Source organism: Corvus cornix, chromosome 6 (genome assembly GCF_000738735.6).
Source record: "Corvus cornix cornix isolate S_Up_H32 chromosome 6, ASM73873v5, whole genome shotgun sequence".
In the NCBI taxonomy this organism is placed as follows: Eukaryota; Metazoa; Chordata; class Aves; order Passeriformes; family Corvidae; genus Corvus; species Corvus cornix.
In genome coordinates, this window is record NC_046336.1 from 11,252,507 (window position 1) to 11,280,015 (window position 27,509).

General features: G+C 41.9%; 1 protein-coding gene across 1 annotated transcript in view; it reads right to left on the reverse strand.

The window, feature by feature from the left end:
* Positions 1-1,937: 1,937 nt before the first annotated feature.
* Positions 1,938-27,509, reverse strand: part of SORCS3 (sortilin related VPS10 domain containing receptor 3) — a 276,531-nt gene continuing 250,959 nt past the window's right edge. Inside the window, 8 exon segments of the mRNA XM_039553918.1 lie at positions 1,938-6,248; positions 6,837-6,997; positions 11,155-11,260; positions 13,288-13,387; positions 15,267-15,398; positions 17,226-17,338; positions 19,969-20,092; positions 25,106-25,239. Of these exon segments, the coding sequence (XP_039409852.1) occupies positions 6,184-6,248; positions 6,837-6,997; positions 11,155-11,260; positions 13,288-13,387; positions 15,267-15,398; positions 17,226-17,338; positions 19,969-20,092; positions 25,106-25,239 (935 nt within the window). The 3' untranslated portion in view covers positions 1,938-6,183.

A 27,509-nucleotide genomic window follows, 5' to 3' on the forward strand; every position in this document is an offset into this window, starting at 1 on the left:
CACAATGAGGCATTAAAAAGGATTTATTCCATCCTTGAAGTATGCATGAAACTCCTCTTAATGTGAGAGCTCAGACTGGTGTAAATCAAGACTAAATTCACTGATATCAGGGGGCCTGAACAGGTAGAACCAGCATAAAGCAATGGTAAAACAAATCTTTTTGTATTTATCAAGGGTAAAATCCCAACACCATCAGCGCAATCACCTTCTGTCCTAGCTCTACCTGCACAACTACATTTAAAATATAGTCAATTGACCTACTAATAATAATTTTTTTTGAAATTCAGGAACAAATTGGTTTTTGTTTTGCAAGGACAAGTCCTTCTTTTCTGCTCACACACAGACACATATGAAACAATTCACAGTGAGCAATTATTCTTTCCTCCATGACCCAAAATAAACTCATCTCTATGGCCTCATATAGAAACATCAGCAGATTTGTTTAATTAATGTTTCAGGGTCAAGGGAAAAATGTATAGATAAATATATTTAAAGGTTTTGAAAGCTTCATGGCAGCAGTTCAATACTGCTTTCCTTGCCTTTATTTTCTGTCTTAGGGAAAAAAAAAGCAGCCCATAAAGCTTAGAAAAGTGATCTGTCTCTGGGCCTGGGGTTCCTGTCACCTGCCATTTCCCTGATGTAGCACCATGATATACAACAGCACACCAGCACTCAAGTGATGTATTACACTAATATGTCAGTAATGCAATGGTGCTTTGATAGTCCTTAATAATCAGAGTATTTCACTGGGGAGAGGGCCAAGGGAAAAGGAAGACCAGGGCAGAAGGCAAAGTCAGCTAAGCACGGCCTCAGCCTGGTGAAGCGTGTGGTGCCATGAGTGGAACAAGACAGTGATGAGCTGACTCCAGGAGCAGTTATGATCCATTTTCCTGAGCAGCACCACATTCCCTGACAGAGGGGTATTTCGCACAACCAAGAGAATTTCATAATGTAGCAAACAACGTTTGCACTGCCTTTAATAAAGGGAATAAGAGGTCCATCCATGACAGAAAAACAGCTGGATTCAGGCAAAGATTGAGCTACTGCTCATGTAGGCTATGAAGTTTAAGTGCCTGCACTTGACTTCACAGCTGCACTTAGCTGGATTTCTGAACAGTGGAGCATGGGGTCTCAGTGGTAGCTTGTTAAGCCATGGCACTTTCATCATTCGTGCTTGTCTGTCCATAACTTGTAGTTCAGGATCCCAGGAACACAAGTGTTACACTATCACTGCTGTAAAGAGGGGCAGACACAAAATACTTCAAAAGCTGAGGTCTTCTGTGATGCTGGAGGCATCTCAATATATCACACTTGGGGATGGCCAAACGAGTCCTTCACTGCCTGCCTTTTTCAGCTTTCTGACTTAAAGGAAAAACAGAAACAACCGCAGTTTATGGACCTCAGAGCTAAAGGAAAGGGGGAAGGGTGGGGTATGCATGCATGTGCATGGGTGGAGGTGGCTAATAGATGTCCAGAGACATTCTTCCATGCTCTCTTCTGTTTTTAAACAGTCTCTTGTGCCAAGGAGTGAAGAAACTTTTACTTTTTTTTTTTTTTCTCACATTGGCACTTCACAGGCTAAAATCAGATAGGTGAGAGCATGGGATTCATGGGGTTGTGTTTGCAAAAGCAAACAGTTCTCTCCTCCTATTCACCCACCTCTGAGGCTCCAAAGAGAATCAGCCTGTAGAACGAAAAGTAAGAAGATAATTATTTTTGGAGAGCAGCACTAAGAAGGAAGGAGAGGTAGATGTTTACTCTTTTATCTTAAAATTCTAGCCTTAAAATATTTCTCTGTTGACACCCCATGTGCATTCATGACCCTGAACAACAGAGTTGGAGGAACAGATATGGCACGGGAAATTCAGAAGAGAAAGAAGACTTTGCCAAAAGGAAATCTAAAAAGAACAAGGATTGAAAAAGCATCCAGGGGTAACTCTGATGTACAAAAATACATTTATTTTCAACAATTTCAAAACCACTGCCTTTTTTTACAGTAGAAATATTCAAATGGAACAATAAAACCAAGAACAGTATATATATATATGTATATATATGACTCATGCAGTTGTATTACTGTGTTCAATACAGGTATTGCAATTGTCTGTCTCATTTAATCCTTTGAAACCACAGTGGTGGTTTGGGTTTAATGCACTGTCCAACATCATCAGAAAGAATGTGAGGATTCCGGTTCAGTTTGTTAGACCTGGAATGTGTGTGGGAGCTGATTGAAGGGAAAGGGAGGAGAACAGGACATCAGGACATCTTTGTACATCCACGAAACCAAAGTTTAGCCCAGAAGAAAGTGCACACTTCCTGAACATGCTCTTACTGATGGCAACTGTGTCTGAAGCACGCTGTAGTCCCCCGTCACTCCGGTCTCACCTCTGATCCTTCCAGGTTTAGCACTAGGGTTCTCGAGTACTGGTTAAACTACACAGAGGGTCTGTTCATGGTTTATATCAGATTGTCAGCCACACAAAGCCAGAAGCTGCATCTAGTCTCCAGACCTCATGCATTATTCCTAAATTACAGCTAATCCATCATGGGGGAAAGGCTGGCAGCGATACAGGGCACTGGCTCAGTCTCTTGCTCTCTGTCTCTCTCTCTTTCCTCTTCTTACATAATTACAATGTGGGACCTGTTTATGTTCCACTGATGCTATTGCCTCTTTCCCTCACTACTCAGGTAAATAATGATCTACAGCTTCAAGGGTTTCCACTACATTTTCCTCAGGGGTAAAACTTGCAGGGGAAAAAACCCTAATGACAACCCCAAGTTGTTATTTCCCAGCAAGACACAGACAAATAAAAGTGGCCAATACTCCAGTCTGTGCTAACACTGCAGCTCAGGACATTCAAAAAATTGGTAAACAGGGCTGGGCTGCCCAATCCAAACCTTACAGAGGTCCCATGGATAGAGAGGAATGCAGTAATTACCCTCCTAGTATCCTAAAGGATATGATTTCAGTCATGAACACAAGCTTTTTTCAGCCGCCATCAGCCATGGCTGTGCCCTAAAGAAGCAGGTATGACCTGGCAAATATGGTCCCTGCACACCCTGGGGACATGCCTGGAGCACACACGCTGGTCCTGACAGCATGTGACAAACTACATTGAGAGGGAGTGACACCCACCAAGTCCCATGGAAGAGGAAGTTTGAGCAAACATAAGACTCAGTCAGGTTTCTCTGACATACGGTTTTGGCCCCATAGATTTTTCTCGTTTGCTTTGCAGGAAACTTTAGGATCATTTTGGATGGAAAACGACATTCTAGACAGATGTTTCTCCAAAAGTTTCATTCAGAAATTTCTCAACCTTCACTGAGATTAAATTTCTTTTTGAGAAGTGCAATTTTTTCCATTTTTTTCTACAGCTTACTCCCAATTTTTCCTTCTTACGTCCTGCCATTTGAGACATATAACAGCAATTTTTAAAAGTGTACAGGAATAAAATGTAAAAAAAATGTGAAAAGAAATTAAGAAAAGAAATTGTGAAAACTGTAAACCTCTGCCTTGCTAGGAAAAATAATGTGAGATCAAGCCGATGAGAAACCTATAAAATTCCAAACAACAATGAACATTTTCACTTTGCCTCATGGTTTATAAAGAAAAAAGTTAATACAGAAAATAATGAGTATTTTAGATTCAGTGCTCTGCAGCAGCTCACCAAAGCAGTACCTCAAATCCTAATGATCAGCAAAGACTGAGATCAGCCCACATTTTAGCCCATGGGACCATTGTGTATGTACACCCCTCCCATCTATACCTAAATGGGGAGCTATGGCCTTGTGCTAAGAGTCTTATCACCAGACTGGGCCATTACTGTAAACTACTTTGGTGTTTCAGTAGAACAGAGACAGTAATGCAACCGTTTATGTACTCATGACGGATGGAAACCAAGGTTAAATAGAATAATACAGCCATCTCTCTTCACCTTGCATTAGAAACCAGAGCAGGAAAGTGAGGGGGAAAACAGAAGAGAAGTATTTTTAAATCAACAGAAAAGGCCCACAAACCTCACTGAAATAGAGAAGAACTGAGAATATTTAGTTTTAGTACTTATCAGGAAACAGTTTTTCCCTATTTTTTGAGTTTACAATTTTAATCTTGAAATACCTCCTGAGTTCTGCAAAACTATGTTTAACCACTTTTCTCTCCACCTGCAGAGCTATCAGGATTTTAACCTTTGAAAGACATTCCAACCCATTAACAGAGTGAACACATGTTGCTGAGGCTGGTTTGTAGCCCACAGGCCTGTTGCAATGCAGAGAGATAGCAAGTAACACCTAAATACCAGCCATCTCCTCATTCCAGCCCAGGTATATTAAAGGTGATTGAGGTCCTGTATCCAGATCCTAAGAAATTATAACAAACGTTGTCATCTGCTGTCATTTCTGCCTCCTGTTACCAGACAAGCACTAGGACATCTTCCTAGACATGCCTCCAATCTTCCTTCCCCTCCTGCTGGGTCCTACAAGTCAATACTCTGCAGAATAAGGTTCATTTTTGACATCATCAACTCAAGAAAAACGAATAAAAGTAACTCACCACTAAATCAACCTCTTGCCCCAAAACTCCAGCACTTCATAGGGATATCCTCAATTCAGTGTCAAAATTTCTAAAGAGTTTTTTCAATGCATTTTCCTCATTAACCTCCCTGTTCTAACCAGAAAACACCAACCCAGCATGCAGAAATCTCCATTCTGAATTGGAAGCTGGCATTCCGCAGCACTCACAAGAAAGACCTTCCATAGCTCATTTATGCAGGTCTGACCCTCCACTGCCCCTCCAAAGAGCAGTCCCTAATCGCATACATCATGTTCAGCCAAAATTTACTACTCTTACACATCCTAAATAGCACTTCACTTCATCAGCTTAACTGCTAAAAGCATGCCTTCCCCCAGGGAATAAAGCCACTGCAACCTGCCCCACTGCTGAGCTGAGGTTGTACTGGGTATAGCAAGGCCACTGATACTTGCCCACACTGAGGTGGTGATAATTTCAGGATTCTTTTCCTCATTTTCACTAATAGATGCCACCAAGATCATTCTCAGAAGTGGGCAACAGTGACAGAGATGAATAGATGATAAACGTAATTAAAATATTCGTGACAGGCTCATAGTCTGGCCTGCTAATATCTTTTTCTGCTCCACCACAAGAAATGACACTATATATATATACATATATGAAAAAAAAGGCTTTCAGTTATACATAAAGAAATAAACTATTCTGTTTATAGACAGCAGTGTCAGATTGAAATATGACAGACAACTGGAACACGCTTGGAACCAAAGTGTGATTCAAGTGCTCACCAGGGTCCCTGTTTGGCTGGCGTGTGCGTGTGTGTGTGTGTGTGTGTGCACGTGGGCGTGCATGTGTGTGTGTGGTTCAGGTTTTCTTTTAAACATCTCTTCTCTTACTAAACATTAAATTATTTCCCAAGAAATAAAAAGCTATGTACATTGTAATTATCTACAGTAGGCCTTCGGCATCCTCGCTATTCACATGCACAGGGTTCGGGCTGCATTCATAAACTCAGGCTTGCTCCTCCACTGCTTGTGGTGCTGTCCCCTCCAGCCAATCTGTAGTCCAAGGAACACTGACGTGTGTGTTTGCTCTGATTTTTTTTTTTTCCTTTCTCAGCAGTCAACAGTGCCAGAGGGTGACTGAAATTAAAAGCAATTAAAAGAGGCAAGATCCTGCAAAAAGCTGAGACATGCATGTCACTGGAAAGCGAGGGATGTTGGCATGTTGCAGAGCCTGGTCCAACAACCCAGTCTGAACCCTCTGGCAAGATGAAGCAGCTGATTCATGATTTATTTTGAAAAGGCCTGAAAAGGGACAAGTTACTTACAATAGGTTGCCTAAGGTGCAATACCTATCTGTTGGATTTGAATACTTAATTCCTGCATTTAACAGGAGGCTGGCATTCAAATTCATTGCACACTTGACTCATTCATTGCTTTTTATTTCTAATCTGATGTTCATTTCCTAAATATGAAGTACCCCTGCTATTTATGAATGCAGCCCTGGTAAACACAAAAAGCCCACCCCATCCCCTCCCAAATGATAATAATGACATATAACTCTTTCTTTTTTCATAATAATAATAATAATAATTATAACAATAATAATTACAAATAAAAAGTCAGAAATGCTGTAGACCAAGTGGATTCTCAGTATTAAACACTAGTGCAGTTGGGGATTTCCTTTGTGCTTTCACTGTTGGCAATTGTTGAGATGCTTCCTGTGGAGGAGAAAATGGAGAAGAGAATCAGTCCAGCGGCTTCAACAGTGTGGTCCATATTGCTTCTCACTCCTCCTTAGGATGTGGTAGTGTAAGTGTAAAGACAGAAAAGACGCTTAAAAGTAACACATCCTTTTATGTATTTGCAATAAGCAGGGAGCATGCAGAAAACTCAATTACTACAGCTCAGCTGACCAGAAGTAAACTCATTAAGCTGTTAGGGACATATTTGCTTGTAATCATAGCACACCAACAGCGTAAGCTTGGATCAGCTGATTCTTCTGAGGGAGCAGGGAATTTGGCACTCCTCCACAGGAGAGGCAGGGTCATGAGCAGGAATAGGTGTGAGCCACAGCTATTACTAACTTCTGCACACCTACTGCTCCTCCAGGTGCCTACCCTGGGAAACGCTGCAAAGCTGTAAGAGAAACTCCATTGCCATGCTGCTGAGAGAGATTTATTCCCTATCTGAGTGCCTCAGGGCTCTGCTTGTACCCGGGGTCACAGTCACTGCTTCTCCTAATACCCAAAAGACCAACATCCTCAGCCAGGCTGTGAAACAAAACTCAGCTGAGGGCTGTCTCTCACCCATCACTCGTGTGTCCAGCTCTTTGTCCATCAGCTCCTCAGGGTCTGTGAACTCACTCAGAGTGATTTTGGGGGCATTTTCACTTTGGCTGACAGAGCCAATCATTTCCTGCTCCTTGTCATGCTGAACTTGGGCATAGATGTTAATCCAAGGGATTTTCCTGCACAGGAAAGGAAAATGAGAGGTTATGTTTTGTAACACAGGGATTCTCAGCACATCATTTATTAGTGAGACAAAATAAGTGTGAACAATCCCAGAAATGCAGCACCAGCACTGATGAGAAGTATGAGCTCTCAGAATGGTGAAAGTACCACAGAGATGTTCATCTCTGAAAGTGCCCTCAGCATCCACTAATTCCAGTAACAGCCTAAAGGTATTTCAAATCTCAGACCATTGTCTTCATATCCTGTGCACAAAGGCTCCCCCAGCTGAAAACTTCAGTGTTCTGCCCTTTTAAATGAAAAATCGTGCACACAGTGGACACTGCACTCAGCTCAGAGAGCAGCAATCAACTAAGTACAATCAGCTGCAATTGTCAACTCTCCCAGTATTTATTACATGATCAGTGGTGCATTGGAAACTCAAAGTAAAAATCAATTTGGCACTAGTATCAACAGAGCAAAAATATTGCTGGGCTTGTTGCTGCTGACAGGCCCACACTGACTCAGAAGAAATTGCCACATCTGAAAGAGTTATAAAGAATTGTTCCTGCCTCAGAGTACAGAAAGGATTTGGACCTTATAACACCCATCCAAAGTCTATTTGTTACCATTTCATTGCAAAAACCAGTTTGTCATGCTATGGATCATGCAAGTTTGCAGGGACTTATTTTCCCTTGCTGTCCAGGAAGCCAAGGAAGTGAAGGGATTATTTCTTCCTCCTTCTCCCAAGCAAAGTTACCTTGGCCTGCTAGAATGATATCCTTGATAATCAGTTAGGTAGACAGATAGTTATACAGGCCTAGACAGTTAGGCAGTAATCCCTGGAGGAATGCAAGTTTAAAATGAGAGAACTGAAAAGGAATGAGCTAAGCATCACTGGGGTTGCCAGGACTGCATTGCCTGTTGGAATTTGACTTTTTCCTAATGCTCTTAGGAAGTCTTTGTGCCATGCAGTTCACACTAATTCAATCAGGAAAATTTGGAGAATATTTTCAGTTCCTTAAAGCACATGAGAGAGAGAGAGAGAGAGAGAGAGAGAGAGAGAGAGAGAGAAGATGTGTTCAAAAGAAGTAATATAAAATGCTGTATCTTTGTATCTTTATGCTGATCTATGTGCTGTTGGATATGTCAGAAACCGAAAGCAGTGGAAATTGCCTCAGCAGTCATGAATTCAATAGATCTATGCTGATTTTATGCCACTGAAGTTCTGGCCTCAACCAACTTGTGCTATTGGCTTGATTTGGCATTCTGTTCTTAACCAGCAGCAAGCCAGGACATATTTGGGATGGTCAGCAGCAGCTGACAAATCTCATGATCTCCCTTTCTCCTACCTTCTAATGTTTAAATATGCCTTAAATATCACCAGAAGATATAGGAGCTACACAGGGAATGAGAGAGAACTAATGCATTCCCATAGGATTCCCATAGAGCCCAGAACTTGTCTGGAGATGTATACAGACATGAGAATATGTCTGGAGATACTAGAAGACTTAATTTTGCTTCCAAACAATGCAACAGCAGAGCAGTGATCGTCTCTGAACTTTGAGTGGAAAGGTGAGAAAAGCTCTTTAGAATTGAGAGGCACAGAGCCAAGGTACTTCAGAGAGTTAGGGAAAAAAGAAGCTGAGATGGCTGTACATATGTGAATCCATACCCAAATACCTAATCCTGCTGTGCCTCCCAGCACAGACACAGGTGGCCACAACCACATCACTCTGAGCACAAACAAGCACACACTTCTGGCTGTCCCAGGACACACACATCAACTGCTCCATAGCCCCACCACTGCTCAGCCCTCACACACACAGCATTGACTGATATATGCTCAATCTTCCAGAAAATAAACAACTTTTTTACAGATTATTTCCATACTTTTCCCCCTCTTCCTTCCTTTTCCACTGGGACCTCCTCAATAAGCATCTCTCTGGCAGCAGTGTTTAACAAGCCTGCTGAGTCTATAAACTGATGGACTCTTAACAAGGAGTTTGTGTGCAAACCAGCAAAGCACCAGATTTTTGAATTTGTAGAATTAAAAAATCATGTCAGCCTATGCTCTCCCATAACCTTTCCCTGTAAGCAGAAGTTCTGTATTCAGGCTGGGACCAGCATTTATCAGAAAAGTACACATGGCTAATGGACCTCTGCATCACTGAGAGCTACAGGAAAGCTTTTGGGTTTGCCCCCCTTTTTCCATTAAGAATCGTTGCATGATCTCACTTCTGCTCCACTGAGCCAGGGGTTTTAGACAGAACTGAAAAGTTGCTTTCTGTTCTGAAAAATCAAGCTGAGAACACTCTGTGTGTATGACTTATCCTAAACTTTGTCAATTTGATCTGGGTTTTTCTCCTTTGGGACAGAAAGATAAGAGAGGACAGCCAGTTAATAAGATCTTGGGCTAAGCAGAACTGATGCTTTAACCACCTTCCTCCTCACCTCCAATTTGTAATACACTCAACTTTCAGACAGATTTTAACAAGGCAGGGTCTCCACAGCCCTGGAGCACAGTAGACAGCTGATGGCTGCTATACTCAAAGCTCAGGGTGCTTAAGTAGTACAAGAGTCAGTTTTATGAGCTGTAGTAGCAGAACGTGACCCGGAGACTGCCAAAGCAAAGTGGATTAACAAGCTCCTCACTGGTCTCTGGCAGCTGGAATATACAGACCCTTCTTCCCAGTAACTGCTGACCACAGGACCAGAGACATCAGGCCAAACCTAGGAAACCATCTCACCAAGACACAAGGGAAAGCATGTCTTACACAGAGTTGTACCCACATCTTGTCACATCTCCCAGAAAGATTTCTTTGCCTTCCTCATCCTACATCTGGGTGTGAGAGTAATCACCAGCTGCCTCCCCAGCACACTACTGAATCGATGCCTTAACCAAATCCCATTCCCCTGGGAAGTTGTATTCCACCTCCCAGAAGCAGAGAGGGGATTTCAGGCTGCAATAAGGAGGTCGTGCTGAAGGCCTTGAAATCTGTGCCAGAGCAGAGTCACACAAACGCATTCCCTGGAAATTGTCCTGGGCCACTGAAGTCAGTGGGACCTTGATAACATATCAGTGTGCACAGGATCAAGCACTAGAAGGAGTGCCACTCACAGATTATGACAATGGTTAATGCAAGTTGTTAGCAAGGAGGGAAACTTTAAACCTGGAGACTAGAATAGATGCCTGACTTATCATATCATTTAATTTTGAATATTGTTTGTATCCCACTAACATCCTTAGAGAATACTAGCCTTATTCTAGGGTGCAGAAAAGCTGGAGAAAGAAACATATAGCTAGATCTGGACAGGAAAAGCTCTAGTTTTTCATTTAGAGGAACTACTATGTCCAGAAAGTTTTACTTATTAATTTTTTTTTAAGTCAGACTCAGCTTATGTTTCTAATACAATATTTTGCCACTGGTCAGGATTTAAGCGTGCAGACCACTTTATACTGTGAGAACTGTACTGAATGCAAAGTTCCTCCTAAGGAGCTCCATCTGCCTAAAATACATCCCCATAAAGCAGACCTTCAGTAAATAGGCCATTCTTATCACATATTTTGCTTCACAGCTTGCAGCAGCCAAGTGCCATGGGCCAGCCCTGGCCCTGCCTGATGTCTGGAAGCAAAAGGTTTATGTTAACATCTGTCACGGTAAATCTCAGCAGAGATTCCCAAAGGCATTTTGATGCTTTACACAAATTTTTCTGGCTTTGAGTCTCCCACCTTTAACATAATCACACCCGTTCCTCTGCAAGACTAACCTATTCACTTTGCAAGATACAAATGAGATGCTGCTGCACTAAGGCAGCTGGCCAGGTGGGTATAGACTGTGTGAAGTCATCCATCCTGTGGTTTTTGACTAAGCTTGCTTTGTGTTTCTCAGTATTCAGTGAGCACAAAGGGCTCCCATTTCTAGTCTGTGGTTGAAACACATCTGCTGAAGCAGAAGATGATTTCTGAGCTCTTGGGGAACATTTGGAGCACCAACTTTGTGGTGAAATGGCAGTAGATGGTTTTCTCTCTAATATGAGAAATAGGGAACTACATTCATCTAAGCCTTAGGCCAGCATAATTCACTCTACATTTGCAATTCAGGCACAACTCTGCCTAGGTTTCCTGTAAACCACCCAGAGTCTCCTCCTCCCATCCCAAAGTTTTTCAGCTTACCTCTTGAATTTGTAGATTAAAAAAACAGCCAAGCCCACAAACACCACAGACAACAACATCAGCATTGCTGAACTGCTGTGACCCGAGCTGGAATCCACAAGGGGTGCTGCAGGAGGAAAGGCAAAGCATTACATTTGTGGGATATTACAAGGAAACACATTAACTACCCAAGAGTTGAGCTCAGCTCTGTCTTTGTCACCTCTGCTTTATCACTGGTGCATGCTGGTTTTGGCAAGAGCAATCGGTAGGAAACAAATTGGTTCTCTTGTCCTTCAAAAGTCAAGGCCCTTTTCCAAGACAGAGCTATCTAACATCCCCGAGTGAAAAGGCACAGCAAGCCACGCTTAGCTGAATGCCTGATCACTCCTGTGTTAACACTCAGGGCTATTACTTTTCAGGTTTTTCCAGGTACTGGAGAGGAAACGAATTTTATGAAGCATGGCTTAATACATATCTATTCCCCTTTGGAGAAGATACCTTAGAGCATCAATGAACTCCCATCTTCCAAGGATATTCATCTATCTCACATGTGACAGGGATCTACTGTTGTGACAAGCCTCAAGGTCCATCCTTCTATAGGACCTTAGAGACTTTTAAATTTAATCCGTTTTCATAATGTGGAGAAGCCCAAACCAATGATCCTGGATCCAAGCACACAATACATTATAATATTTTGGAGATTTTGATCCTTGACATTTTGGTTGGGCTAAATACAGTATATTCCTATACCTTGTTTATGCAGCTATTCCAAGAGCTCATCAGAGCACACCATCTTAATGGCCTGAGCACTGTGCTGAGATCAAGTGTCTGATGAGAAGTCTCTAATGATGCACAAATGATTATAAGTAGCAGCTGAATGTTTCTTGTTCTGCTTAAATATTTGGTTTGGGTGTTTTACTATTCTCTATTCTTTTTCTGTCACCCACAAGACAGGGACAAAGTCATGCAAATAGAGTCAGTTCTGATTTCACTGTCAAATTTCCACACCTTACAGTCTGATCCCTCCAGTATTCTACTGCAAATACTTCTGACTCTTTAGTGGGAAAGACTGTCACTTCATCCAAGTCAAAACACTATGGCAATGGTCATGAAACCCTCTACACTAGAGAGGATGCAAGAATAGCTGCTAAATGTAAGTTAAATGCAGTTCCTTGCTAGAACCAAGCCATATTCTGGAGAATTCCAGCCACCTGCAGACCTCAGACATTGTATTGCATTCCCAGTTTTGCAAATTATTTGGTTTCAGGCTACTCGTGTCAGCATCTGACTCACACTCCAAAAGAGCAGTTAGAGAGTGAAGGTAAAAAGGTGTTACCTGTAGGAAAGGTCACGAGCCTCGATTTAGCCCAGCTCTTGGCTCTCTGAGAAGAAGCTGAAGTGTATAATTGTGGGATGTGAATCCCAATCTTTCAGAGAGGCTATCAGCAAGGGCACTTGCACAAGATCCCACATTTCAGACAATTGCAAGGGCAGTCATAAAAAGCAAGGGCAAAAATAAATCCATCACCTCCTTTGTAACCATCACTGTCTCATCAATAGCTGAGAGCTTCACACTAGGCTGGTTTAAAGTAAAGGGAGTAGCAAAGCTTAAAGTGACTCTTTGTTACTTTGTGCAAAAATGGAGATAGGTAATGTTGGAATTTAAATAAGTTCTAATTTGTAGAAGTCAATATTCAGGCACATATTTCCCTGTAAGAGGCCTAGATCTTCTTTTCATTAGTACTTTGCCCCTTTAAAGCTTCTTAGCTAGTCATAACAATAACAAGGCCTTTGCTGTAAGGATTTGATCCAACATCCATGAAACTTAGTAATATCCCACTGAATTCCACAGGTGTTCAATAAGGACTTAACACCATTCACCTGGTTTTCTAAAACACTTGAAAAACACCAATGCACTTGTTAATTAAGCCACAGGGAACTCTTACAAGGTACTTTTTATATTTGTACAAACTGGAGCATGAAGATGCCCCTGATGGATTGGTTTTAACTCTCCCTGCTTCTACAAAAATGTCTCAGTTGGCACACATGCCAGTGCCACATACCAAACTGTGAGTGCTGTGATGTAGACTGATTATCCTGGGGTTGTCTGAAGCCTCAGGAGAACCACAGCTATGCCTTTGACTCAACACTCACCTAATGTTAGCTGAGTAACATACACAACCACTTCAACACCAGGCTTCAGCTCAAACTGGACCAGGTTCTGGTTGAGAGCATTAAAAAGGATTTCTACCACCTGATGAAATAAGAAGAGATACAACAGTTACAGTAGAGAAGACAGCAAGGTCTGGAGAACATTTGGGAATACACAAAGCCCATGAATAGTGGCTGACATCTCTTACTGCCTTCTGCAGGGCCTGAGGAAGTGGAGAGAAATGCACATGTGCTTTCCGTGGAACTGGATGTCACTGCATGTAAGTCTCCCTTACAGGACTTTTGAGACTCTCATTGTATGCTATCCTATCTCTCCTGGGAAGCAAACCAAGAAGGTTAGCAATTTTTTTTTTCTTTTTTGGGGGGGCTACAGGAGGAGGGAAAACAACTAAGGACCTTTTCACCTTCCACAATATCCTTTGAGTCTGATCAAACACATTTGGAAATCACTGACATATTGGCCTTTCACTGGTGGATAATGGAACTAAATTAGGCACTCCAGACCTGCATTTCTTTATCCCCACTGATCCTGTCATGTAGCTTCTATTTAAATAGGCTACTGGGGATGAGGCAATCCAAGGTCAATGGAAAATTTTCCATATTTCTCCTTCACTTAGAAGAGGGGCCTTGGACTGGATATACTGGAATTGCTGAGCTGGGACATCAGCACCCAGCTCTGATGTGTTATTTGGTTGCCCCAGAGCACACACTTGGCACGTCACCCTCAGTTTGTTAATGCCTGATCTCCATAGAGCAGTTCTGATGGACAGGGCACTGCTAATGAGTAGTTCTAATGACCTCCTCTCCAGGCAGAGCTTCTCAAGCAGAAGGCATCAACAGGTGCCAAATTACAACTGAGTAGACTGTCAACAGAAATTAGAGCACTAGAGCGTCAGGCCTCACGGTCAATTAGTCAGAAATCTAATTGAGATGTCAGCATAACACTGACATACAAAATATTGACACAACAGCTTGTTCAGAAGAAGTTTTAAATACTGGTAGGTCCTACTGAACAGGACAGAAATTACCCCAAGAACATCCCTCCAAAAAGCCTTTCAAACCTTCCCACCCCAATGCATCTCTCCTGCACACTGACCACCGTAAATTTAACAGACCAGCTTTGATAACTTCCTAGGGCAAAAGAACTACTCTGCAGGGACTGACTTGACTCAGTGGGTGACAAGAACTTCCACTGAATTCACCAGTCCTCTGAATTATTTAATGTTTGATCCAAACTTTCAAGAGTTACTTGGCGATGGGATCACACATAGTTTGCACACTGTAAAAATGCTGCATACAAGAACATTAGCTAGAGCCAAGCAGCCTTTCCAGCAGTACTTCACTCCTTTGCCTTTATAGACCTGATTTAATCACTTGGTAATTCTAACATGAAAGCTTCAGCAGCCTAGTGCTGTTGTTCTGAGCTCTTTCCTTGCCTTCGTATCACTGTTGCCATTCATCACTGTAATTACCTATTTATCTAAATGGATGGATATTGTAACTTCCAAATATAGTTTGCACAGGCCATTCACTGCTGCAGAAAAAAAAAAAAGTAGTCTTGTTTTGGTGATCTATGAGCTGAAGAGCCTGATTTATTTTTAGTAAACCTCAGTATATTATCTTGCTGCTTTGGCCTCCCTCTATTAGCATTCCCTCAGGGAGTAGAGGGAGTACATATTCAAGGTTCCTTTCACCATAACTACTGTAGAAAGGACACACCACTGATTTAGGAAGAATCTCTGCTAGTGGTAGACTGTGACATATCTCAGTGAGGTATTAGAAAATCCCAGTTTTCCTCCAAAAATAATTTTCTTTAATGCCATAAACTATAGTGCCACAGTCCCAGATGCATCCATTTCCACCACACTTATTGTAAGTACTTCCAATGCTGCACAGCTTCAGGGGCCCATCTGCAAACAATATGATAGGAATAAATGTTCCATGAATCCTTCTTTCCTTACTTGCTCCAGATCAGCCTCACTGCTTTTCCTCCTCTCTGTTGTGTTTTTGTGGGGCAGTATGAAGAGTTCAGCAGATGTAGGCAGCCCAGGGAACACAGCTACCAGGATCTGTTCATCAGGGATACCAGTCACCTAGAAGGAAAGTAAAAATGAGGTCTCTAGCTGCTATTTTGTTGCTTATGTTTCCATTCACTACCAGAAACGGTGCTCCCATCAAATTGTTATTTTCCAGTTCCACTGTAGGTGTTGTGGTCCTAATGAGCTGTTCTGCCTATTTGGTGGGCCACAAATGAAGCTTCTGCTAAAGATGCACTCTACTTTCCAGAAGTGAATGTAGGCTTGACAACACCCCTGGGTCCAAAGATCTCAACCCAAAGTCCAAACCTAACTTGTCTCCAGATCTGAATGTTCCATATAGTCCTCCTTGCTACAAAAGAATAACTGACCCAAAGTCAGATCCAGAGAGTATGTCTCGGAGCAACCACTGGTAAATGTGCAACTAGCAGGGACAATATGAAGAAAAGTGCCTGCAATCACCTTCTGTTATCAGGTTGTGGGGATCCACATTTGCCACACATGAACAGGAATGTCCCCAGAGGGAGACTTTGCTCCCGGGGATGATTGGGAGGGCTGTGCTAGGAGCTGCTCAGTTTGCTGAACCAGGAGTACCCGGCTCTCACAGCTGCCTTCAACAAGACCCGCCCACCGAGGCTGCTGCCCTCTCTCCCCAAATCCAAGCAGTGCACCCTCAGTAGGGCAGGAAGCCTCCCCTCCTTGAGAAATGCTCTGCTACATGAGGTTAACTCCATTAGCTCTCTGGTCCCACCCCACCTCAAACTCCTTCATCTCACTCCAGAGCTGAAATGTACCAATGGGGCAGCCCAGTCCTGGTGGGATATACAGGAGAGCACTTCTACAAGATTTCTACTGTTCTCTGTAACCATTCACAGTTACAAGCTAATTATTTTTGTCCTGCAAGCTTGATTCTGAATACAGTAAAAGGGAACAACAGTTTAAAGCAATAAACTTAGTATTTTCTCAGGATAGAAAAACAATAAAGGAAACTCTTATAAACTGTGAATTTTGAGTGGGCTGCAGATGAGAAAAGCTGAGCAGGAATGTACCTTCCCAGTAAAAATAATCAGCCTCCATTTCTAAGAACAGCTGTAGCTAAAGCAAAAAAAAAAAAACCCAACAAGATACAAGATACATTTTTGGCAGAAAAGCTTGTCTAAATCTAGCTCCTAATTTCACACAAAACTAAAGTTCCTGACTATTTGATATCATAAATTATTCTGTCCCCTTTCCTGCAAGAATATGAGTACTAGTTTACATATTCTAATTAATCCCAAAGGAAGACTCAGTATCTTCCACCTACAGAAGTCTCTCTTTATCCTATATTTTAAAGGTAAGCTTATTTTCCCTCTGAATCCTCATTTTTTGCCCCAGTTGGAAAGGGAGTAGAGCTTTAAAATATTCACCAGTTGCTACACTTAGCTGCATGTGGAACTTCTGACTATCAGGAAGAGATAAAAATATCTTCCTCATGTATCCAGAACACTACAATGTCTGTCTTTTGGGATGAAGTGGATCAGCTGTTTAACAACACACAGTAACACTAACTAAATATTTGGAGTAGAAAACAGTAGTTACTGTCACATCAATTTGGCAAAACAAGAATAATGATGGTACTATCACAATCCAGAATTTGCAAAATCCTCAGGGATATTAAAAGCTGAAAAACACACAGAAATATTAATAAAAGTAATGGTAATGTTTCCACAAAATCGGCAATATAGTTTGGCCCTGTAAAAAGATCCAGCATATTAAGAAGCTTTTTATTGAATTTTAATGATAGTTTCATCACTGCTGTCCTTACCCATTCTTTTAAGCTAACATGTCAAAAAAGTGTGTGTTTTAACAGCCTACTCTAGTACAGACAAGGAAACAGATGCTCACCTCTGCTAGTGCTCTCTTGATGACTTTGCCAACGTCTTGTCTCCATTCAGGGATGTCAGGGTTATGGTAGTCCAAGTTGGGAGAAAATGACAGGAGCTGAGATTGGAAATACTCTGGAACCGAAAAAGTATTTGTGAGAAGATTAAATGGGCAGTGTTTAGGGTACAGACAGGGGTGCAGAAGACAACAGGAGGACCATAACTATCTTAAAGCAAGAGAGACAAGGTTGAAGGAAGAAAAAGGCTGGCTAACACTAAGCAGGACAGAAAGCTTGCAAGGAAAGAATGCTTATAATGCACTCATAAAGGGCAGTTTGACCTAATGCCAACTTCTGGCTTTCCCCAGAGAAACAGAAGAGAGAATGAGAGAGGTGAGAGGACACCTTCATGATGCCTCTGGGCTTTGTAATTCTGCCACTCAGCTTCCTCAGATTCTGCTCACAAGTAAGTTGACCGGCAAATAAGGCAGCACCTGGCTGAAATTTGGAAGGCCTGTCTGTACAACTGCAGAGCAAACAATTGCTGTAAGTAATATTTTCTGTTTACCCTCCTGGAGGGAAGCTGGGGGTGGTTAATTCCCCAATAAAGGAGAACCCAGTGGTGCTAATGACTGGCTCATCAAGCAATGGCTATTGATGAAACACCTTGAAGTTCTGTCCTGATTGAATGATTGCTGGGAGGAGGAAAAGCTTCCTAGACTTAAAATACAGAACAATTTAAATTTTTCTCCAATTCCAACTCTCCCTGCTAGTGTCCCCAAAAACCAAGTCTGGAATCCTTACGGCAGCTGTGCATAATGGATTTGGGCCAGCGGGAGGCACAGATCTGGGATGGGAATCACATTTATATAAAAGTTCTCAGTGTAGAAGACACTGTCTTTTGACATGTGCTGTGCCTCACCTTGAAGCAAATGATCTCCAGACACTTCAAGTAAGTACCATTAATCATTTGTAAGAAGGCACTAGTTTTAGATCGAGATAAACTTGCCAGAGTATAAATGAGGGAATCCACAGAAAAGCAGGGATGTGCCAGCACACCACTTATGTGGCATCTTTTGCAAGAACTCTTCTTTCTTTTTAGATGGTGCAGTGTATTTTTAAATAAAACAAGCACCAAAGAGAGCAGGGAAAGTCTCTCAAGTTCTGAAGGTTTAACCCAGAGTCACATATATCAAATCTTTGACTTTTGACCCCTTAGTACCACGTCAAATTTATTTTTTGAGCAAATTTTTCTCTGTTAATCTCAAATTTAAAATGTACCTGAATAAATCTCCTCCACTGGTAACACCAGAAATCCATGCCTAGATTATGGCCTAGACCCATAATCACTTGACTCAGGACACAGATAAGGATACAAGTTTATCAGAGGACGTGTTTACTAAAGGTGTCACTCATTTATGTACTCAGATTTGAACTGACCACCAAACTGAGGGACTGCAAGGACTCCTTCCTTAGGCCAGGTCAGTCTGCAGCACAGCACAGCATGGGACTATTTGGACTGGATCCAAATGGGTCAAACTCTGTCATAGAATCCAAAGCTTTGTATCTTCTAAACAGAATGGCAAAATTTCTTCCAAGGTGTTTAAAAAGAGTGAGGAGTTCTCTGTGGGACCTACTGGGACTAAAGATAGAGATCACCCATGGCTATCACTCTTAAATATATTTGATTCAGGTTCATTCCAGAAACTAGTGGAAAGATGGAAATTTCCCAGAAGTAAACAATGCATTTTGCAGTGCTCAAAATTATGAACTAGAGGGTTCCTAATATTTGATAACAGCAAGTCTGGGTATTACTAAATCACATTAACAAACTATTAAAGCCTATTGTGTTTCATGGCCAGACAATCAATAAATATCTATTCAGACGGTTGTTAAATCTGAGTCTACAGCAGGACATTTATTTGTATTTAATTACTGAAATAAGATACACACAGTGTAACTACACAGTGCTGAACTTCAAAGTAGACCAAGTTATGTGAAGCCCAGGTTTCTCAATAGAACTTGATGTCCAAAGAAAAGCTTGTCCTCAAATGCTGGATGCCAGTAACTGGATAAGGAAAACAAAGACTTGCCCAGGGTGGAAATTATTCTAAAAGTCCAGGTCAAAGCTGCTGAGAGAGCCCTTTCAACCAGGATTTATCAAGCCCCAAACAGGGTAAGCTCTGTTGTCTGCCAAAGGGTGCTTTTTGAAGCCCATGACATGCAGATATGACAAGAACATACCAAACAGTACCCACGGGGAAGTCCAGTGGGCACACTCAGACCTCCAGCTGTGACATGAAAGATGGGCACTGATACCAACAACAAAGTCATTTCTGTCCTCTTTTCCAGACCCCTCCTGTCCCCTGTCATTTATACAGTCACTGATAGAGACACCCAGCTGTGTTCAGATCACCTAAATGATGCCCTGTGACTATTTCTTTCCACAGCTGGGAAGCTGGAGGAAGGCAGTCTGGTTCAAGTGTTTTTTTATTTTTGGGAGTTCCCTGTCTAGGTGTACAGACAGATCAACAGACACAGGAGACACCTGCCACCTTATTAATGCTGAGGTTACAAATTTGGTTAGCTGCCCCATTCTATTCATTTCTGTATTCCGTCATCATGACACATCTGAGCTACTTTGTCGTCAGAGGTTTGTCTTCAGAAGTTCCTCCAGGCACTATCAAGTTCCTAGAGTTCATTTTGGATCAGCAATGATTGTCTGTCTTTCACCCCTGAGAAGTGATTGCAAAGGGCTGAGGGTACCGTGCACTGCGATCTCCTTGGTGTCCTGGATGAGGGTGTTGCCCCCAGCGACTTGCACAGTGACAGTGTTCATCCCCTCCACAGTGAACATGTATGAGATGCTGCTCTCCAAGGTGATGAGGGGCTGTAGGAGGCAAACACAAATGACAACATCAAAATCGGGATGAGATTAACTCAGGATCACAACATGAACCTGACTAATTGTCAGAGACTGAAAATAGTTCATGCCTCAAACATTGATATAATGTTTTGCTCATTATAAAGAAGCTACAACTGAAGAAGCCTCCCTGAAGAGTGGGACTTTGAACTGAAAGTCAAACTGCTGATTAGATAAAGGGTAACGCATTGCTCAGTCACCTCAAGGCTGAGGGAAAGGTTTGCATCCACAAAAGACCAAAGCCACCAGCTGCAGCTATCCCCAGCTGAATTTGGGGTGGGTGGAGAGCACAGCTCACAGAAGCCCGGTTTACACAGACTCCCCCCAGCTGAGGGGGGAGAAAGAGGTTTTGGGTGCATGGTGCAACCTCTGGTGAGAGGCAACAAACACCCATCCTCTGATTACACAAACTGGCCCAGCCGTGGAACCTCCAACCCCACAGGCCACATCCATGGGACTTTCACGTGAGAGGCTTGGCCCCACAGGGCTGCACGTGGTGCAAGAGACCCAGAGTCTGCTGTGAGAGACTGCCCCCCACCCCAGGGGGACACGGCTAGACATACCCACCCAGCCTGAGCATGTACACCCATGGGACTCTGTGCCTTCCGGGGGGACCTTCATCACCAAGAGACCAGCTGGAGAGGATCAACAAACATCACTGGGATCCACGAAGTGGTGGTATTTTCCTTATTCTGTCCCTGTCACTCTTTCTGTTCCCCCCACCTATTTTCTACTTCTTTTTCTCTCTCTCTCATATTTACCATCAAATAAAACCCTTACTATTGTCACTGGCATATGGTCTCGCGCACCTTAATTCTGGCACAAGCATTTCTAAGAACCTTAAAACTGGATTGTAACACTAATCCACCAGGCAACAACGTCCTTGCTCCTTGACACAGGTGTGCTGCTACGAGTTTGCATGTCCTGCTAGGGACTAAAGGTGGCCCAAACACCATCCTGTGAGAAGTGTCCCATGGGCAGAGGTTTCTCTCACTTTAGTAAATGTTTCCTAAAATATTCTTTCACTGCAACCCATTAGTGTATGGACTCCTCAGCAGACCACAGCCAGCAACTGCAGAATTAGTGCAGTAGAATGCAGTGTTGTACACACACACCCAGCTCAGCTGCTATATTTGCTGGAAAAAACCCAACCTCAAATTGCAAATAAACCAAAGATGCAGATGCTTCTTCAAACAATCCATACTGTTCAGAGTCAGGGCCAGTCTTTGCTTTTATGAGCACAAATCCATTTATCTCTCAGAGAGCAACACTGCTCAGGTCAGAGTGAGGACATCCAGCACTGCCCTGTCCATGCTGTGAGCAAGCTGCAAGCACAAGCTGGCAAACTATGCTAACCAGGCTGAAAGCATGACATAATTCCTGCTGACAGTGCTGACTCAATGTGGCTGTGGAAGGGATCCATGCTGGAGCGGCCCATGGGAAGGGCCTACATTAAAGAAATTAGTGGAAAACTGTCTCCCATGGGAGGGACTCCCATAAGCAGGCAAAGAGGAGTCCTCCCCCTGAGGGGGAAGGATTGGAAGAGACAATGTGTGATGAACTGATCACAGCCCCCATTCCCTGTCTCCTTGCACTGCTGGGGCAGGAGGAGGCAGAGAATTCAGGAGTGGAGTTGAGCCTGGGAAGAAGGGAGAGATGCAGGAAAGTGTTTTAAGATTTGGTTTTATTTCTCATTATCCTGCTCTGATTTGAACGATAATAAATTACACTAATTTCACAAAGTCAAGGCTGTTTTGTTTTTTAAAAGTAATCAGTGGTATCTCTCTGTCATTATTGTGACCTGATTTTGTTATATTTTATGTATCCTGCCCATGTGAGGAGGGGAGTGATAGAGTGGCTTTAGTAGGCACCTGGTGTCCAGACAGGGTCAACCCAGCACAACTGAAAATCAAAGGTCCAGCCCTCACAGTGCCACTGATGTGACAGCTGGTCTACAGAAAAAGCTCTTCATTTAGAGAAACTACAAAAATGGGAATAGTGATACTGATCTCCATTGCAAAAGCACACAGAGGTCTAAGAGAACAGATAAAGCCATTGCACCATTGCTGCTGTCCCTTTAATACACTACCAGTTTGTTTTCAAAGGGAAACTTCTAAACTTTCACCTTCCAGCTGGTGAAACTTTCACCGTCCAGGCTGCCAACCTGACTGCAATTCACAACAGTGGTCACATATGCCATTTTCAGAGCCAAATCAAAATTTCCACTGGCACAGGCCAGATTGGCAAACACATTCTCTCTCTCTCTGGAATACTACCTTCCTTTGACCCCCTCATCCACGAACTGAAAAAGCAGTAAAACCCAAAAAGTCTTATCACATGGCACACACAGTCCAAGGGCACCAGCTTGTGCCAGCCCTGGAGGCCTAGGTAACATTTACTGAGACACACAGACCCTGGAGAAGCTGAATAGGCTCATATCAAACTGTAGTGATATCAGCAATCCTCCTAGGGGTTACAGGTTGTGGTTCTGTGCAAAGGCAGATAAGAGGATGCAATCTGGCCTTTAAAATTACAATTTTTTCTTTTTGTATGTGTGTATGCTGGACATTCCATTATCATGGATGATTTCACCTCCATCATGGAGTTTTAACATTCAGCCAACTCTTTAATTTTAATTCAAGAACCAAGACCTGGAAACTAACTCTAAATTAAATCAAGTAGTTTAAGGTTCATTTGCTCAAACCTATTAGACAGCTGGATACATTTATTAAACTGGACCTGTGTTAATCCAGGCAAATTGGCCTTTGGGCATACTGCAAAAATAAGTACAGTAGAAAATCAGTACAGGAGTTTCAGCAGGGTGGGGAGACCAGTAGAGGAGTCTCAGCCAGGACATTTGAGTCTAAGACAACATTGTCCTGTGCAGCAGCACAGAGAGTGAGACTGCACAGTGACACAAGACACATCTGGTTCTGCCTGGGATGGCTACAGGCTGAATGGGAAAAGAAGCTGCAATCCCTCAGCATGGAACTAAAATATATCATCTAATAATACCAGTCACAATATTACACACGTCATCCTTTAATTCAGTGTCCCCATCTTCCACCTCTCCTCAGAACACCATAGTTTACTCATAAGTGGGCACAGACAAGGATCTGACATATACATTAAACATCCCAGGAGGAATTGTCATGTGATACAGACTGCTGTTCTGAAAAAAGGTGGCCCATACACTTATGTCTATATCTTTTGCCATACTTCTGTGAGAGTTAAAGTACAATCCACGAGGTAGCTGGAGATAATGCTTTGCAAAGATTGAAAAGTGCTCTGGGTCTGACATTCAGACACAGGTAAGTGGCACCATGTTTACTACTTCAGCAATGTGTACAATCATGCCAAGGTGTCAAAGGATCAGCTGCTCCATGTGCAGCTATGTCCAAAGTATCCATCCCAAACACATCCATATCTGCTTGTACTCTGCTGCCTATGGGTCTGAAATTTAAGCTAGAAGATGAAACAGATTATATTTCCAATCCAGAAGCAAGCACTGTGAGAACTGCATGGACATCTTCAGCAAACACCACTGCTGCTGTACCTTTTTTAGGTTACTTTCTATTTCAAAAAATCTTTTTAAAGCCCTATTCGCAATCAACTTCTATGGTAAGGACAAAAACAACAGCAGGAAAACTCTACACTGGAGGGCTTAAGCAGATGATCAAGTTACCAGTACCTAAATTGTCTCAGATGTACTTTAATGGTTCTCTGTGCATGAGCACTGAGCCAAAAATATCTGAACTGTAACGTGGTTTTGCATCCCTGTATTTCAATGCAGTATCAACTATGTGGAATTACCAGGTACTTGCAATGGATGTGCATATGTGGGTGGTTGCCATACTTCAGCTGGGGCACAGCAACTTGCCAAGTTACAGTAAATATTTTTTGCTCCTGAGCTCTTCTGGTGCCTCAATTATGCTTCCACAAAAAAAAAAAAAAAAAAAAAAAAAAAAAAAAAAAAAAAAAAAGCAAGTTCTTACAGTGAGCTTCCTAACTGGATGTAAAATCCCAGTAGAAGCAGCACTTACTGTTTTTATTTTGCCTTTCCTGATATTTTTGGTAGCTAAGGTAAGAGGTTAAAACTAAGCAGCTTTGTCAAAGAGAAAACAAAATACTTGTGTGCCTATTTTTTATCTCAAGTTTCACATTTCATGTAAAATCCCCATTTCTTTCTGCTGCAATCTCACCTCAGTGCACACCTTCAATTGCAAATGTAGACAATGACATGACTTAAATTGCTTTAGTAAATAACAGCAGAAACTACATTGCAAAATTAACAGCTGCACATTTTGCAACTCTAAGAATGGAGAATAGTGCCTGTCTCACTCTTAAAGCCCACAATAAAAACTGCAGCTAATAAGCAATCCTGCTCTCTCCATTTGAAAGCATGATGTTAACTTGTAGTTTCACTTACTTTAACTATTGATAAAGAAGCTCTTTATAGTACATAGTTACAATACACATTATTTGAAAATTCACTACAAAGAAGTCTCATCTCCCTCTCGAACATAGCCAGACTCTTCAGCTTGAAATTCTAGATGCAACTGTTTATTTGAACACCAAGAGCTTTAAAGTACTGTGCTGGAATCCAGCATTATGTACTGCACACTGGTACATAATGGAAACCCCCTTGGTTATTGGAACACCAGCAGTTTTTAAACACTGTGTTGAAAGCCAGCATTAGTCCAAACATAGTTCAGTTAAGTTGCAAGTGAACGCTGGTAATAACAGTGGTCTTCAAATCTCAGGGCTGATAACAACCAGATGTAGAAAGTAATGACTCCTAAGAACAACACAAGACAGAAGGAAATAAATTCACAAAGGTTGAAGTTCAGATAATAACAACCTTTTTCAGACAAGGAACAAACTAAAACACAAAACAGGCAAAGGCAAAAAGTTTTTAATAGGGCTGAGAGAGTTCCCTGTCTCTTGTGAAAAGCTTAGGAAGAAAAAATGAACCTGTACCTTGGTGCTGTTGCCAAACCACCAGAAGTAGGTAAGTGTGCCTGCCTGGCTGGGCCAAACCACTGCAGTAATGTTGACATCCTTATTTCTGATGGCAACAAAGGGGACACTCAGATGGACGTGCTCAACTGGACCTGTGGGAAGAGAGTTCATTATTAAAGGTTTTGAGTTAAATCCTCCCTGCACAGTTGTGAACAGCAAGGATCTTCCCTTTAAATAAATCAGAAGTCTTATGTCAGCAGTGAGAGTCTAGTTTAGAAATAAAAGAGAATTTCAGCAGTCAATGAACAGCAGAAAAAGATAATCAGATTTAAAAACACATATTTTTTTTCTCTCTTATGCACATTTTCCACAGTGCTAATTTTCAAAGGGTCAGTACTGTGTTTAGAAGAATTTTTTAAATGCATTTTGAAGAAGAACAATGAACTAGCTTTGCTTTATATAGGGAAACTGCTACAGAAATCCACAGGGATAGGACACAAGAAAGGGATAGGACACAAGAGAGAAAGAAGGTTTTTTCTTGAAAATATAACCACTGAGCTACTAAGATTTGTGGGAAGATCATTTTAGCCAAGATGGCTTAAATCTGGTTAGATAAGAGGCATTTATGACTTGATTAAATACCCCCAACAGTTTTTTAGAAGACTCACGATTTTGGAAATCCTTGGTAACTTTTTGACTTAGACCTGACCTTGGGAAGCCTTTGGGGAGTCAGTCACCCCTAGTAAAACATCAGGAACCACTTGAAAGATGTGTCCATTGGCATAACAAAGCATGTAACTGTCAGAAGCACTTGATTCTGAAAGACTTAAAAAATAACAAACTACCAATGCAAAGTTGTATCTAATAAATGAAAATGCCCAGAATAAACCCAGGGCATGAAGCCCTAAATTCAGAAGGCAGCTCCTCTCTAGAAAAAACAGTGTAAAAAACACTGAGGTTTTGTTTGGTAGCTTGTTTAAAGCTTTACTATCTCCACTGTTTTTCTTCTTGTTCAATCTTTTGTTTTGGCTGGTACTGAATTTCAGCTGATAACTGCTGCCCATCAGACAATGTTACTTTCTTAAAGGGTTGTACCTTTAAAACACAGCAAACTGACAGACTATCCCTGTGAGACGGAAAGGACAAAATATGAAAAGTCAGATTCTTTTTTTTTTTTATAAGACATTCATTCTGGGAAGGAGGAAATTTGGTGATTTTAACTGAGACAATCCTCTTGTGTTACCTCTCAGCTCTTCAAGCATGAAATGGAGACATGAATCAGTTCTCCATCTACTTGGATTACAAAGATTGCAGCGAGCAAGAGCTGTTCTTTTACCACTGGAACATAGAGCTCCAAGCACAAAAGGACCCTATTCTTGCTTTTGGCTCCTTAAAACTTGATCTTTTTCTCGCCCCCTTTTCCCGAGAGGTCTCTACCAGTGAGTCACAACTGAACTCTGACCACAGGAAGTACTCTGGGTTTGCAGGAATAGCAGGTTCCCCCAAATATTTTGCGACAGTGCATGTAAGAGGAAAATAAATAATATCTCTGCTTCCTTCAAATATCAAGATAAGCAGCTTGACAGCAGATTCCAGAAAGCTGAAAAGTTGACTGGATGCTAATAAAGCTGCAGGGTAGAAAATTAATGTTGCTTGAGGCCAAGAAGCCTTTTTCTCTCTTCTTTTTAGCACAGGATCCTAGTACCAGACAGACTGTATAATAAGAATGACTTGCAGGTATTTTTGTCTGTTCAGTTGAGCTTCAAGGTCAAACCTCCTATATTGACCAGTACATCCAAATATATCAAAAGTTTAGTACTGAGGTGTCACCTTATTTCAGCATTTGCATGAGTGTAGGTGCTTGCAAAATATTTCCCTAGAGATAATGATAATAAATTGGCCACCTAAGAATGCTATAAAACTCAAAGGAGAGATCTGAAAGGTTGATGAAGAAAAGAGTGAAGCAGAAAAACCAGGCCAAGGAACTGTCCCTTGTTGCATTCTGCTTTAAAATCATCACCATGAAAAAGTAGTTCCTTTGAGAAAAATCAGATAATCCATACAAATCTGGTTGTTATTACCAGGTAACCATCACTTTTGTCAGCTAATGGCCCAAGGTGAAGGAAAAACAGTTAATGCTCTAATAACAGGTTGTTAAGTGCAGCCATGATTGACTTTGAGGGAATTATGAGCATAATAAAAGCTTCAAGGAACATTTATTCCTTCACACAGGGAGCTGGAAATTAAAATGGAGAAAAAAGTTCTTGAGTTTTGGAAATTTCAAATGTACTTCCTTTCAGCAGAAAAGCTCAAGTAAAAGGATGTAAGACATTCTGACAGATAAAGAGGGAAGGCAGACATGGCTACGATCTCCATTAGGGGCAAAATTGATGGGGTACATCTAATTACAGAAAATCTAATA